Genomic DNA, 16,581 nt, shown 5'->3' on the forward strand with positions numbered 1-16,581 from the left:
GTGTGAGTGCTTGTGCTTGTGTTAGGCGCTGCACCTGCCCACACCTGCACATCTGTCTCCATGGAAACAGCTCCACACTCACAGGCTCAGTCCAAACTAACGACACACATTTAAAGCCGCACTAGGGCACTTTTCTGCTGAACCCTCGGAAATCTGTTCTATTCATGGAGACATTATGATTTTTTTCCCACACAATTACAGAAAACAGATCTGTCTCCATGGAAACAAACATGTCTGTCCACCAAGAAAAAAACAAAAAACAAAATATTTAAAGATTCATTTAAAGCCGTCCTGGGAAAGAGAAAAATGACATAGTGCAGCTTTAATTTGGATTCTGACAGTGCCACAGCTGAACTCCACAGTGTTGCTGATGAGCCCGGTCGTCATGGCAACAGGCTGATGTCGCCAGGTCACGGGCCAATCACACGCCTCTATTTCCTCTAGCAGATTCATTTTGTCAAGTGTCAAGCTCAAACTGTTTCCACAGAGACAATCAAGTTACAGGTCACATCTGTGGAGAGGCGAGACTCCTCACAGACATATGCATTTAATGCCGTACTGTGGAACATTCCTGGAAAAGCATTAAAAATCAACAACATTAGGGAGATCTGACTGCAGAAGACCCCACCCACAGACTCCACCCAGAGGACCTCACCCACAGACTCCACCCAGAGGACCTCACCCACAGACTCCACCCAGAGGACCTCACCCACAGACTCCACCCAGAGGACCTCACCCACAGACTCCACCCAGAGGACCTCACCCACAGACTCCACCCAGAGGACCTCACCCACAGACCCGCACCCCCCGCACCCGTGCTGTACAGCACCACACCCGGCTGTTAACACATGATTTTATCAAAGTTAAACCCACACCAGCCCAGACCCGTTAACAATCCACCAGTTACCCGCCTGTGCAAATCACAGACAAATCAAAAGCTTTGTAACTGAAGCATCCATCAGAATATGAATTGATTTCAAGAATTACAATTAGGAAATGAAATGCTTTCACTTTCTTCAGTACAAATATGACAGACGTGGCTCTACTATTATCACTCCACAGGCTTTATTTACTGAGCAGAAACATTGACTGAGATGCCAGATTTTGGTGCCGCACGCACCACAAACTAAACCAAGACTAAACCAGGACTGACCCAGGACTAAACCAGAACTCACTGTCAGTACTGACTCAGAGGTGCACCCGCGTAGACTATCACATGACTGCAGGCGAAAGGATTGGAGCAGATCTTCACATGCACAGATCTCCACTTGCATGGAGGAAAGTGCTGCCTTTGCCCGATCACATTTTCTCTTTTGCTCGGGCTTCTCTCTCTCTCTCTCTCTCTCTTAAGTCCAAGATTAGTCCTGGTTTAGTCCTGACCCACCTGTGTGATTACACACGTTAAAACCTGCCAGTTTCAGCAACTGTTTGCCACGGGTACCCAACCTGCTGCAGGACTCTGTCCAGAGGACCCCACCCACAGACTCCACCCAGAGCACCCCACCCACAGACTCCACCCAGAGCACCCCACCTACAGACTCCACCCAGAGCACCCCACCTACAGACTCCACCCAGAGCACCCCGCCCACAGACTCCACCCAGAGCACCCCGCCCACAGACTCCACCCAGAGCACCCCGCCCACAGACTCCACCCAGAGCACCCCACCCACAGACTCCACCCAGAGCACCCCACCCACAGACTCCACCCAGAGCACCCCACCCTGCACTCCTCATCATTTTCATTATTTTACTCTTTATAGTTGTTGCCTTAGTTCTGTATTGAATCTTATTGAAGGTGATGTATTTCATAACATTTTTTGCACTTTAGAGATTGTACATTTCACCCACATTACATTTGTCCAACTCTGAAGTGAACTTTGTGTGGTCTCTGCTCTATTCTGCTCACATGGTAAAATGAGCGGATTAAAAGTGTCCACATGTAGCCTATAATGATGTTAATGGATTCAGATTGGAGTCGTTTGTCCGTGTGTGTTGCTGTGTGTCTGGTGAAGATGAGGAACAGATCTGTCCTGGTTAAGGTGAGTTAAGGGTTTGGACTCATCTTTAATATGAATAAACTAATGTTAACCTTTATAGTGTTACATTGAAACCAGCAATCAGGAAACAGTGGACTTCTGGTTAGGCCTTCATGGGTTTACTGTCAGAATCCTGTGGAGGTGAGTCATGGGAGGGTCCTCTGGGTGCAGGTCTGCATCGGGGTAAGGTTACACAGTGCGTTTTCACATCATTGTTTTATTCTGATAATCATTTTCCAGGATGATTGATTGTTAAATGTCCATATTTGCTTTGGCGTGTTTGAGTTCCATTCTCCTCTCATATTGTCGCTCATAGCTCCGAGCTCAGAAGCAGAGGCGGCTGTTTTAAATTCCACTCAGACTTTTCTTCTTTATGAAAACTTCAGCAGAATTTCAAACAATTCCAAAAGTGACACTTTGAAAAGTTCCTGTTTGAGCTGCACAATCCACAGTTTGGCACTTTTCCAGCTCCTGAAAATAACACACGGGTTTGGGCTTCAGTTTGGCCACAATGAAAATGTTTTTGTGTTCTGAGAGAAAACTCTGCTCTCTGGACTCTGGTCTCTGGTCTCTGGTCTGGTTTGGTTTCTAGTCTAGTCTCTGGTCTCTGGAATCTGGTTTCTGATTTCTGGTCTGTGGTCTCTGGTTTGACCTCTAGTCTGGTCACAGATTTATGGTCTCTGGTCTCTGGTCTTTGGTCTTTGGTTTCTCATCTCTGGTCTGTGGTATCTAGTCTTTGGTCTCTGGTCGCTGGTCTAGTCTCTGGTCTCTGGTCTCTGGTCTGGTCTCTGGTCTCTGGTCTTTGGTCTCTGGTCTCTGGTCTCTGGTCTCTGGTCTGGTCTCTGGTCTCTGGTCTTTGGTCTCTGGTCTCTGGTCTCTGGTCTCTGGTCTGGTCTCTGGTCTCTGGTCTTTGGTCTCTGGTCTCTGGTCTAGTCTCTGGTCTCTGGTCTTTGGTCTCTGGTCTCTGGTCTTTGGTCTCTAGTCTTTGGTCTCTTGTCTCTGGTCTTTGGTCTCTTGTCTCTGGTCTCTTGTCTCTGGTCTTTGGTCTCTTGGTCTCTGGTCTCTGGTCTCGTCTCTGGTCTTTGGTCTCTTGTCTGGTCTGGTCTCTGGTCTTTGGTCTCTTGCCTCTGGTCTTTGGTCTCTTGTCTCTGGTCTTTGGTCTTTGGTCTCTGATCTGGTCTCTGGTCTGGTCTCTGGTCTGGTCTCTGGTCTTTGGTCTCTAGTCTTTGGTCTCTTGTCTCTGGTCTCTGGTCTTTGGTCTCTGGTCTGGTCTCTGGTCTGGTCTCTGGTCTGGTCTCTGGTCTGGGTCTCTGGTCTTTGGTCTCTTGGTCTCTGGTCTTTGGTCTCTGGTCTCTGGTCTTTGGTCTCTAGTCTTTGGTCTCTTGGTCTCTGGTCTTTGGTCTCTTGTCTCTGTCTCTTGTCTCTGGTCTGGTCTGGTCTCTGGTCTGGTCTCTGGTCTGGTCTCTGGTCTGGTCTCTTGTCTGGTCTGGTCTCTGGTCTTTGGTCTCTTGCCTCTGGTCTTTGGTTTCTAGTCTCTCTTCTGTGGTTTCTGATCTGGTCTCTGGTCTCTGGTCTTGTTGTAGTAACAGTAGTATTTATCATAGTAACAGTAGTAGTAGTAGTAGTAGTAGTAGTAGTAGTTGTTGTTGTAGTACTAGTGGTAGTAACAGTAGCAGTAGTTTTGACCAGGTTCACAGTAAAAATGATCTCCTGATAACATTTTGTGAAAGATAATGTTGTACAAATATAAGATGTCTTCATTGTAAATATCTGTCCCAGTTCATTTTGATTTAATCCCTTTTCTTTTTTAATGCGCCTCATAAAACGCTCGTGTTCCCCCGAGTCCCGCTGGAGCTGAAACGAGCAGGATTACGCAAACATGTGTGAACGAAACAAAACAACTACAGAGAGATTTCTGAGGAGGAGGCTGCATTAGAACAGAGTTAAAGCTCCACTGCGGGACATTTCCTCACATTAGAACAGGTTTAGAGAGACGAGAATATAAGAAAGACATTTGACTGGACAGAATCAGCTTTCAGCACCACGGACAGCGCCTGTGCTTTTAAAAGAGCTGCAGCTGAATAAAAACAGAGTCAAATACATTTAACAAAAGAAAAGTGTTAATAAACAGGACAGGAGCAGACAGGAGCAGACAGGAGAAGAGACAGGTGCAGACAGGAGCAAAGTCAGAGGAGTAGACAGGAGCAGAGACAGGTGCAGACAGGAGCACACAGGAGGAGAGCCAGAGAAGTAGACAAGAGCAGACAGGAGCAGGCAGGAGCAGACAGGAGCAAAGCCAGTGGAGCAGACAGGGGCTGACAAGAGCAGACAGGAGCAGACAGGAGCAGGCAGGAGCAAAGCCAGTGGAGCAGACAGGAGCAGGCAGGAGCAGACAGGAGCAAAGCCAGTGGAGCAGACAGGAGCAGGCAGGAGCAGACAGGAGCAGGCAGGAGCAGACAGGAGCAAAGCCAGTGGTGTAGACAGGGGCGGACAGGAGGAGAGACAGGAGTAGAAAGGAACTGACAGGAGCAGAGCAGACAGGAGCAGAAACAGGAGTAAACAGGAGCTGACAGGAGCAGACAGGGGCAGAACCAGAGAAGCAGACAGGAGCAGACAGGAGTAAAAAGGAGCTGACAGGAGCAGAGCAGACAGAAGCAGACAGGAGCAGACAGGAGCAGACAGGAGCAGAGCCACGTGAGCAGACAGGAGTAGAGAAGAACAGACAAGAGCAGACAGGAGCAGAAACAGGGGCAGAATCAGAGAAGCAGACAGGAGCAGACAGAAGTAGACATGAGTAGACAGGGGCAGACAGACGTAGTCAGGTGTAGACAGGAGCAGACAGGAGCAGACAGGAGCAGACAGGAGCAGACAGGAGCAGACAGGAGTGATATTAAAGTGATGACATAACCGTGTTGATTCAAACATTATTTTGTGTGATTTTCTTTCTTTTGCAGCAGAAGTGAGGAGAGAGGACCAGACTAACACAGCGTCAGATTTCACTTTTATTTGTGATCGATCTTTCCTCTGATATCTCCGCGTGATTCTCTTATCGCTCCCAACTGTCACTCAAAACACGCTACACTAACCGAGCGCTGACAGCAGGAGGCTTCTGTGTAATCCTCTGCAATGTCACTGACGCTCAACACATTTCCTCCATTTACATTTTGGCACAAAATAGAAATAAAATAAACAGTTGAATGATTCTGCGGAAGATTCTCTGTCAGGAAACCCGCACCTGTCCATGTATCACGCTGACAGGTGCAGACGCTGCGTGAAACATCTACATAATGAAACATATTTATTTGATTTATTTGATTTATTTTACCATATTCAAAAAAAGAAAAGAAGTGTTGACCTTGTTTATGATGCATCTCTTTATTCATGTCAAATGAATCTGTTCGTTTTTAAATATGTCACAGCAGGTCACAGTAGCTGAATGCTGTTGCTGTGTCCTTGGGCAGTACACTTACCCCCCCAGTGTCTGCGTACACTGTGGTGTGGGTGTGCGTGTGTGTGTGTGTGTAAAAGTGCTGTAAGACAAATATCCAAAAACATCAGGATAAAATATTTCAGAGTTGTTTTTAACAGAAAAAGTTATTTTAACTATCTGAAATTTATGAAACTGGGGGTTTGAGTTGGGGTTATTTGTTGATATGGAGTTGATATGGGTGCAGTTAATTCAACTTGCCCTAGAGTTAATTCAACTTCCCTTAGTGTTAATTCAACTTCCCTTAGTGTTAATTCGACTTCTCTATTTTTAATTGAACTTCCTTTAGTGTTAATTCAACTTCCCTCAGTGTTAATTTGGCTCCTCCCACCCATCACTTCAAACTCCCATGAGAGAAGTCCAGTTTGAACCAGTTTTGTTCATAATTTCATTTTAAATAACCTAAAATAAAGTATAAAAATATAACACCTTTGTGTGTTGTTGAGCTAAATCAGGATAACTCTACAAAGTGTTAATATAACTTCCTCTAGTGTTAATTCAACTTCCTCTAGTGTTAATTCAACTTCCTCTAGTGTTAATTCAACTTCCCTCAGTGTTAATTTGGCTCCTCCCACCCACCACTTCAAACTTCCATGAGAGAAGTCCAGTTTGAAGCAGTTTTGTTCATAATTTAATTGTAAATAACCTAAAATAAAGCATAAAAATAAAACACCTCTGTGTGTTGTTGAGCTAAATCAGGATAACTCTACAAAGTGTTATCTGTTTACTCTCAAAACGTTAATATAACTCTTGATTTCAGGGTTAAACAGGAACTTTGGTCCAGTGTTACTTAATGAACATTTCCAAAAATATTAACACTGAGAAAATGTTAAAAGTGATTCAGTGAGAGTCAATTTTAACACTCCACTTTTTGCTGTGAAAAATAATTAAAGTGGACAAATTAAAACAGATTGTCATGAGTGTTTAACCATGTTTTAAAGGTGCACTGTGTAACTTTTCTGCTGGACTGCAGGATTAAACATTTCTATCTTCATGGAGACCAAACCAGACCAAGTTACAGGTCAGATCTGTGGAAAGGCGACCCCGCTCACAGTCACAATTTCAATTTTTCTAGGTATTTCTGAGCTTCAAAACCACCTGTTTGAACTGAACAGAATAAATGTGACGTAGAGCTGTTTAATGTCACACTGTGGAACATTCCAGGCAGAGCAATGACATCTCCATGGCAACAAGAAAGTGACGGACCCCCAACCAGAAAGTGTCCTCTCATCATCATCTCTGTGTTGTTTTGAGACAGACTCCTGCGGGTTTGATCCTCTTTTGTCCTGAATTTGAGATTTGAGTGCTCAGAAAATGACCGTTTTCACCTACCCCCTATCCCCGAATCCCAAATGTCACACAGACTTTTTTTTTTTTAAAAGATAAAAACATCACGTCACGGCGATCAGATCTGCAGTTTCAAACAGGAAGTCACTGGACCGCTTTCTATGATTGAAGTGTTTACACTGAAATCACAAGAGATATTTCATCCTGTGAGAGCTGAGGAAGAGGAAAGAGAGAAAGAGAGAAAGAGAGGAGAGAAAAGAGAGGAGGAGAGGGTCAGAAGAGGAGGACGGAAGAAGGAGAGAAGTGGTTTAAAGGGCTCATCTCATGTAAAATAACTCTTTTCACCTTGTATCTTCTGCACATAAACAAGCACAATTTGGGTTTTGGAACATCCATTACTAGTGTTGGGAAGTTTACCTTTAAAATGTAATCCCCTACAGATTACAGATTACATACCCCAAAATGTAGTCTGTAACGTAATCCATTAAATTACTTAAATTACTTAAATTAAATTAAAGTGAGTAACGTAATCTGAATACTTTGGATTACTTGATATTGTCATGCTTTTTAAAACGACATGAATGTAACAACCACATCCTGAAAATTCTTGTTTGTTCGCTTCAAATTGTCTGTTGAGCTCAAGTCTCCATGAACAGACTTTTGTTTTACTGTAGAGAAGCAAAGATGAGGATCTGAACATGAGATGTTTTGTTTTATCTGCTAAAAGAAAATCAAAAAGCCCAGTCTTTACTTAATCATATTAAAAATATTATTGATAGAGGAATGATTTTTATATGAGATCACTGCTGCCTGAAATTATGGCCACCTACTGTTAGTGTCATACTGTTTAACCTGGTTTAGACCTGGTTTAGTCCTGGTTTAGTCCTTGTTTAGTCCTGGTTTAGTCCTTGGTTTAGTCCTTGTTTAGTCCTGGTTTAGTCCTGCTTTTAGACTTGGTTTAGACCTGGTTTAGTTGTGGTTTAGTCCTGGTTTTAGTCCTGATTTAATCCTGGTTTAGTCCTGGTTTTAGTCCTGGTTTAGTCCTGGTTTTAGTCCTGGTTTAGTCCTGGTTCAGCCCAAAATGTGAAAACAGGAAAATACTGCCCTGTAATCTATTTATTTCAACAAAGTAACTGTAATCCAATTACCACTCGTGGAAACAGTAACTGTAACTGAATACAGTTACTCATAATTTGTACTCTGATTACGTAACGCCGGTACATATAATCTGTTACACCCCAACACTGTCCATTACACAATAGTTCTGAAATCTTACTGATTTCTTGGAGACAGTCACAGACCAGGAAGTATGAAAGGCCGACTATTGCTCCTCCCCCCGCCCGTCCTGAGAAAACACAAGCTCCGCCCTCCAAACGTGACGAAGGCGACTGAGCCGCCCTTCCTCCGCCCATCTCAGGGAGGGAGGGGGAGACAGAAGCAGAATCGGGCAGACTTGAATCCTGTAATAATGTTCCATCAAATGAGGTCATCATAATGTGAACAGACGACCTCGTAATGACTGAGGTGGAATCAACATTTTGTTCTCGTGCAGAAACACTGAAGACGACTCACTAGAATAAAATGATGCCCTGAGTCTGTGGTTAGTATCAATGTAATATCCAGTGTTGGGGAGTAACAGATTACATGTACCAGAGTTACGTAATCAGAGTACAAATTATGAGTAACTGTATTCAGTTACAGTTACTGTTTCAGTGAGTGGTAATTGGATTACAGTTACTTTGTTAAAATAAGTGGATTACATGGTGGTATTTTCCTCTTTTCACATAATTTATTTATTTATTTTTTAATAATTCCACTCATTGCTGGAAACTAAACCAGGTTTAAACCAGGACTAAAACCAGGTCTAAACTAGATCTGGTAATATCGTAGGACGACGTAACGTTTGTCAAACTAAAACAGGTAGAACAAGAGAGATGACATACAGATTCAGTCCTGTATGATTCTATTATAGGATTCGTCTGTCTGCCCCAGGGCAGCTGTGGCTACAGTAGTAGTTTACCACCACTGAGTGTGGAGTGACTGAATAGTGAACTGTAAGGCACTTTGGGGATCTTGAAAGGCGCTATATAAATGCAATCAATCGATCAATCAATCAGATTGAAATCATATGTCAGATAATCTTCAAAAATAAACGCTGCAGTTTGTTTTTAGTTCTCTTCAGCAGTTTACTCGTGGTAAACTTACAGATCTACGATCACCATCACTGGACCCTGGTATCGTGGGAACATCCTTTTCCAAAGTGTCACTTCTGCTTCGTTGTAAGTCCAGTTTTAAAAGACTTGTAGTTCTCGAAGCATCTTCTGTGAAGCGTCGCTCGCAAACAAATACATTCTTGGGGACCTTTTTGTCTGTGTTCCCAGAAATAAACTCCAGACACTTAGCACGCCTTGCTTCTTCTGTCGACATGACAAATAGCCATCCACGAGGACATGGTTACAAAAAGCGTGTTTAAAGAGAAAAATAAAGAAAAATGTAGGGTGCAGATGCAGGACGGTGTGTGAGTGGGTGGAGGCGGGGTGGAGTGGGGGAGGGCGGGTGTGAAGCACTTTTTGCTACGTCAAATGCGTCTATAGGTGTATCTGCCGCCTCATCGTTGTAGCAGATTTAGTAAAAAAAAAAAAAACACAGAATCATTCTAAAAACCACTTCAAACCACAAATACAAGGCCCACACATCACTCAATGGCTACGTTCAGACTGCAGGGCTTAATGCTCAATTCAGATTTTTTTGTGAAATCCAGGTTTTTGGTCGTGGTGTTTTGTGGGACAGTCCGTTGAAAGGAACGTGTGGATGTGGAGACGTAGCCAAGAGTGGTGAGTGGAGATGTGCTTCACTTCAGTGACATGGAGTTCATTAACAATTTTCTCCTACTTCAGCACAGAATAGTGACGTTTGTGTCTTGTTGATAACGTGTAGGTGGATGAATGAGCTTTGACCGTTCAGACTGAAGTCACATGTCAAAAGATCAGATATGTATCGGTTTCAGGAGCACATATCCAAGTGTCCTGGGTCACATTTGAAAAAAATCCGATCTGTGTCGTTCACACTGTTATTAAAAGATCAGATACAGGAACATAGAGGCCAACAAATTGGATTTGATCACAGCATTAGAAGGCAGAAAGCTCTGAAAAGTTAATTTTGCATAAAATGAGCCCTTTAACAAATAACATATAATCTTTCTTTTTCTTTTGTGAGTTTTTTGTAATAATAATAATAATAATAATAATAATAATAATAATAATAATAATAATAATAATAATAATAATAATATAATAATCGGCCGGTGGAGTGTGAGCTGAGAGAATCTGACGAGGTATTGGTTTGGAGATTTTTCATAAAATGTTTCATCATTTTGACTTTGAGAGCTTGGAGTGTTTCCACGGCAACGAACGGAGCTAATGGACCACAAGTGTAGTACTCACAACAGGTGAAAGAGAGAGGGAGCGAGGGAGGGAGGAAGGGAGAGAGGCAGAAAGGGACCAATTGAAAGAGAGAGAGCGAGAGAAAAGAGAGTGCAGAGATAGGAGAGAGGGAAAGAAAAAAAGAGAGCGGTAGGAATGGGAAGGAGTGCGAGAGAGAAGAAGGACGAAGTGAAAAAAGAGAGATAAACAGAAAGAGAGAGGAGAGAGAGAGAGGGGGGGTGGAGAGAAAGGAGAGAGGGACATAGAAAAAAAAGAGAGAAACAGAGAGAGACAATAGAAATGGGGGAGGTGTCAGGAAGAGACTAAAACGAGAGGAGAAAGAGAAAGACAGAGAGAGGGAGAAGAAAGGAAAAGAGAGGAAAATTAGAAAAGAGGGGAGAAAGAGGGATAGAGTAAAAAGGAGAGAGAGAGAATGAGAGAAGAGCGGAAGACCAACAAGATGAGACAGAGAAAGTGAGAATAAAAAGAAAGAGAAAAAGAGGGAGAAACTGATTTTTTTTAAGATATAGAGAGAGGGAGAAATAATAGAAAGAAAGAGAGAAAGAACGTTTTATGGTGAAGCTGCAGAGTCCTGATCCTGTGCTGTTCCACACTCTCCCTCAGGTCTGAATCATGTTTTTAAATATTTGGATTCTGCTTAAAGTTACAGTTTGGTGTTTTATAATTTAATCCAGATTTAAATTCAGAAAGAACACATTTTAAATCTGCCCACGAGCGTCTGCACACACAGAGAGAGAAAGAGAAAGAGAGAGACTCAAATGTGAACTTTAAACTAAACTCTCCTTCTCTCCTTCCTCTTCTCCTCCTCTCTCCATCTCTTTATAAACTCTTCCTGTGTGTGAGTTTGTGTTTCCTGCCTCTGGAGCAGCAGTTTTTCTGAAAGTTTACATCTAATATTTAAAGATGCTGCAGGAAAAGACGCAATAGAGAGAGAGAGAAAGAGAGGGAGGGAGAAGAAGAGCTGAAGATGAAAGAAGAAGAGAAAGTCCAGCTCTGAACTCCTCTAGTAGTTTGTTGATGTTGTAATCTCAGGTGGAGCAGGGGCCTAAACAACACTATGACCGCTTTTTGAAAGAAATCTCCAAACTTCTGATTGTTCCTCCTTCTCATTATTTGTTTGGAGATGTTGAACTTTGTGTTAGTTTTTGTTTCATGTGGATAGACTCACACCAGCTCAAATCATGTGTGTGTGGAGGTTAAAGGTCCAGTATCACACACAAGTGACTGTTGTGAGCTTTAAGTCTGGTTAAAATGTTGTTTCCTCCTCAAAAACAGAGCTGGAGTTGTTGTGTTTTGTTTCATTCATGTTTGAATAAGTCTTTATTATTATTGTGTCTCTAAAGCTCAAAATGCTCTGTTCCATCTTGTGATGTCATTAAGATTTAGTTTTCAAGTCAACAGCTCCTTTTAACTTTAGTTTAGTAGAGATGAAAGTATGGGAAAAACAAACAAACAAACAATAATAATAATAATCACATATTGATTATTGAATTGATTGATTGATCTCACTTTTCATTTTGATCTTCTTCCATCTTATTAGAACATGGGCAGTAGGGAGCATCATTTGCCAACATTTTGAAAAAATAAATAAATAAATAAATAAAAAATCTGTACATACTAAATTTTTTACACTTGTAAATGAAATGTATGAGAAATTTCATTAAATTCTCTTGATGTTTACTGGGTCCACAAAGCCTCTGAAGATTAGTGCCTACAGAAGTCTTAAATCTGAGCTGAAACATCAGTTTTTCTATGGAGTAAGAAAGCTTTCAAAAATATTCATGTGCACATAGAATAGAAATTCGTGCATATTTGGCTGTAGTTGCGCATAAAATAAATATTTGTAAACTCTCAAATGAGTCCAGTAAGTAAAATGTGTGTATTTTATCCATCAGAATACAAATCGAAAAGTTACGATGTCAACAATTACAATTACGAAATGAAAATTTACGATTACACTTTCATCAGTACGAATATGAATTCACAGATGAGACTTTACTGTCAAAAATAAATCATCACTTCACAGACTTTATTATAGATTATAGAACCAACTGGCTCTACTCTTTCTACTAAGATGTAGGTGCAGTTTCCCGTTCAGAGGAGGTGTTTCTACACAATATCACACAGCAGCGTTTGGTTCCCGAATTCAATGTGGCAAGACAAGCTATTTTTACAATAAATTTTCATTAACCCACTTGTCGGTCGCTGTTGTAGCTCTTTGTTGTGCCATTACTCCGTTTTTACTCTCTGCTATAACTTAAACATGCGCAGTCTTGATCTTGATCGATGTTTCTTCTGCTCGATAAATAAAGTCTGTGAAGTGATGACGTATTTTTGACACTAAAGTCCTGTCTGTGAATTCGTATTCGTACTGATGAAAGCGTAATCGTAAATTTTCATTTCGTAATTGTAATTGTTGACATCGTAACTTTTCAGTTCGTATTCTGATGGATAAAATACACACATTATATTTTATGTACGACTGAAGCCATTTGAGAGTTTACAAATATTTATTTTATGCGCAACTACAGCCAAATACGCACCGATTTCTATTTTATGTGCACGAATATTTTTGAAAGCTTTCTTACTCCGTATTTGTCTTTAATAAAATCCTTATTCTTTTTGGAAACTTGGATTTACAAACCTTGAGTCGTACCTGTCATTCAGACGCTCTGGTGACGTCACACTCCACTACTCCACTCCCAGAAAGAACAAACTTTATGTCTCTCATTTCATCGTTTGGCCTTTGTGGATATTAGATAATTATGAAAACAAGCAAACACTCAAAATATTGTCAAATTGTCACATTTTAGAAGGTTATAAAGATAGAGATATAAAATTGGTACCAAAAAATGCGCAACAGCAACATTTATATTCCACTTTCATTGACACCGTGGCCCTAAATGGATTATTTTTAAAGTTATTTGAGAAAAACAGATTTTTCTGCCAGAGCCTCATGGACAGTGTCAGAACAGAACTTCAGAGACTCAGTGGACACAGTCCATTTGATTCAACTGAGCAAATATTCCACAGATTTTCTTTTAATTGGGTTTGTCACATTTTAAAATCAGGGAGAGAGATGAACACACACACACACACACACACACACACACACACACACACACACACATACACACACACACACACACACACACACACACACACACACACACATACACACACACACACACACACACACACATACACACACACACACACACATACACACACACACACACACACACACACACACACACACACACACACACACACACACACACACACACACACACACACACACACACACACACACACAGCACACACACACACACACACACACACACACACACATACACACACTACACACACCGACACACACACACACACACACACACACACACACACACACATGACACAGACACACACGACACACACACACACACAGACACAGAGACACACACACACACAGACACACACACACAGACACAGACACACACACAGACACAGACACACACACACACACACACACAGACACAGACACACACAGACACAGACACACACACACACACACACACTGAAACACACACACACAGACACAGACAGACAGACACACACAGACACACACACACACACACACACACACACAGACACACACAGCACACACACACACAGAGACAGACACACACACAGACACACACACACACACACACACACACACAGACATGCACACACAAACACACACACACAGACACACTGAAACACACAGAGACACACACACACACACACACACACACAGACACACACAGACACACACACACACACAGACACACACACACACACACACACACACACACACACACACACACACACACACACACACACACACACAGACACACACACACACAGAGACAGACACACACACACATACATACACACACACAGAAGCACACACACGCGCACACATACACACACAGACACACACACACACAGAGACAGACACACACACACATACATACACACACATACACACAGACACGCACGACCATACACACACGCACACACACACACACACACAGAAGCACACACACGCGCACACATACACACACAGACACATGCACACACACACAGGCAAGCACACACACAGTTGCGCACACACACACAGACACACAGAGGCAGAGGGGGAGACATTGAACTTTTAGTCAGATTGTGCAGATTTAAATTCAAACTTGTGAAGAAACAAAGAGACTCAGACTTTTTCCTAAACAAGAGCACGAGCAGAGTAAGATCTGTAAACCTGTCATTCAAACACACTCGTCTTTATCATCGACTAAAACACACTCATCATCGACTAAAACACACTCATCTTTATCATCGACTATCGACTAAAAACACACTCGTCTTTTATCATCATCGACTAAAACACACTCGTCTTTATCATCGAAAAACACACTCGATCATCGAAAACACACTCGTCTTTATCGTCTTTATCATCGACTAAAACACACTCGTCTTTATCATCGACTAAAACACACTCGTCTTTATCATCGACTAAAACACACTCGTCTTTATCATCGACTAAAACACACTCATCTTTATCATCGGCTAAAACACACTCATCTTTATCATCGACTAAAACACACTCGTCTTTATCATCGACTAAAACACACTCGTCTTTATAATCGACTAAAACACACTCGTTTTTATCATCGACTAAAACACACTCGTCTTTATCATCGACTAAAACACACTCGTCTTTATCATCGACTAAAACACACTCGTCTTTATCATCGACTAAAACACACTCGTCTTTTATCATCGACTAAAACACACTCATCTTTATCATCGGCTAAAACACACTCATGTTTATCATCGACTAAAACACACTCGTCTTTATCATCGACTAAAACACACTCATCTTTATCATCGACTAAAACACACTCGTCTTTATCATCGACTAAAACACACTCGTCTTTATAATCGACTAAAACACACTCGTTTTTATCATCGACTAAAACACACTCGTCTTTATCATCGACTAAAACACACTTGTTTTTATCATTGACTAAAACACACTCGTCTTTATTCATCGACTAAAACACACTCGTCTTTATCATCGACTAAAACACACTCGTCTTTATCATCGACTAAAACACACTCGTCTTTTCATTGACTAAAACACACTCGTTTTTATCATTGACTAAAACACACTCGTCTTTATCATCGACTAAAACACACTCGTCTTTATCATCGACTAAAACACACTCGTCTTTATCATCGACTAAAACACACTCGTCTTTATCATCGACTAAAACACACTCGTTTTTATCATTGACTAAAACACACTCGTCTTTATCATCGACTAAAACACACTCGTCTTTATCATCGACTAAAACACACTCGTCTTTATCATCGACTAAAACACACTCGTCTTTATCATCGACTAAAACACACTCGTCTTTATCATCGACTAAAACACACTCGTCTTTTCATATCATCGACTAAAACACACTCGTCTTTATCATCGACTAAAACACACTCGTCTTTATCATCGACTAAAACACACTCGTTTTATCATGACTAAAACACACTCGTTTTTATCATTGACTAAAACACACTCGTCTTTATCATCGACTAAAACACACTCGTCTTTTCATTGACTAAAACACACTCGTCTTTTCATTGAGATCCACCAAACTGGAGATCACAATCTATTGATCGTTTGATTTTTGGCACAGACCAAGCTGAAATGATCCAAATGTTTGTAGTGAAGGTGTGTGGAGTTTAAAATCACAGTGGAGCACTTCCTGTATTACCACATGACATCACAAGGTGGAACAGAGTGTTTTCTGTTTGAGAGAAGAACTCAGTGTAAATGTGCAGAGTTTGTGTGTTAAACATGTGAATGAAACAAAACACAACTCCAGGTCTGTGTGTGTGATGATGAAACAACTTTAAACAGGGCCTTTAAACAGCTCGCTCCTCCACAGCTCTGACCCGTCTCCAGCTCGGGTTCATCTGTGGACACTCTGACACAGTGAAAAACATTGTGAATTCCTTCAAAGTTATGCGTCCTTGAATACTGAGGCTTCTAAACGATGTAGAAATGCTAATGGTGTCTGCTCCGGGGCACCTTTTTAAATCCACATCTGCGTCTGGACAACACTGACTTTTCCCACACGCGGGAGATCAGTGAACGCACCTCCTGCACCTCCACAGCCACGGGCGTTCAGGGACGTCGGGTAATCCAAGGACTCAAACTACAGAGCCACACGAGCAGAGCCAGAGGAGCAGAGCCACACGAGCAGAGCCATATGAGCAGAGCCATACG

General features: G+C 41.8%; 1 protein-coding gene across 1 annotated transcript in view; it reads left to right on the forward strand.

Moving 5' to 3' along the window:
* LOC110160830 (glutamate receptor ionotropic, kainate 5-like) overlaps positions 1 to 16,581 on the forward strand; it is a 229,714-nt gene that overhangs the window by 46,620 nt on the left and 166,513 nt on the right. Inside the window, exons 3-4 of the mRNA XM_055157572.1 lie at positions 635 to 820; positions 1,422 to 1,723. Coding sequence (XP_055013547.1) covers positions 635 to 820; positions 1,422 to 1,723 — 488 coding nt within the window. The remainder of the gene's footprint in view (positions 1 to 634; positions 821 to 1,421; positions 1,724 to 16,581) is intronic.

This window comes from Boleophthalmus pectinirostris, unplaced genomic scaffold (assembly GCF_026225935.1).
Source record: "Boleophthalmus pectinirostris isolate CB_2022bp ecotype Guang Dong unplaced genomic scaffold, ASM2622593v1 HiC_scaffold_21, whole genome shotgun sequence".
Classification (NCBI taxonomy): domain Eukaryota; kingdom Metazoa; phylum Chordata; class Actinopteri; order Gobiiformes; family Gobiidae; genus Boleophthalmus; species Boleophthalmus pectinirostris.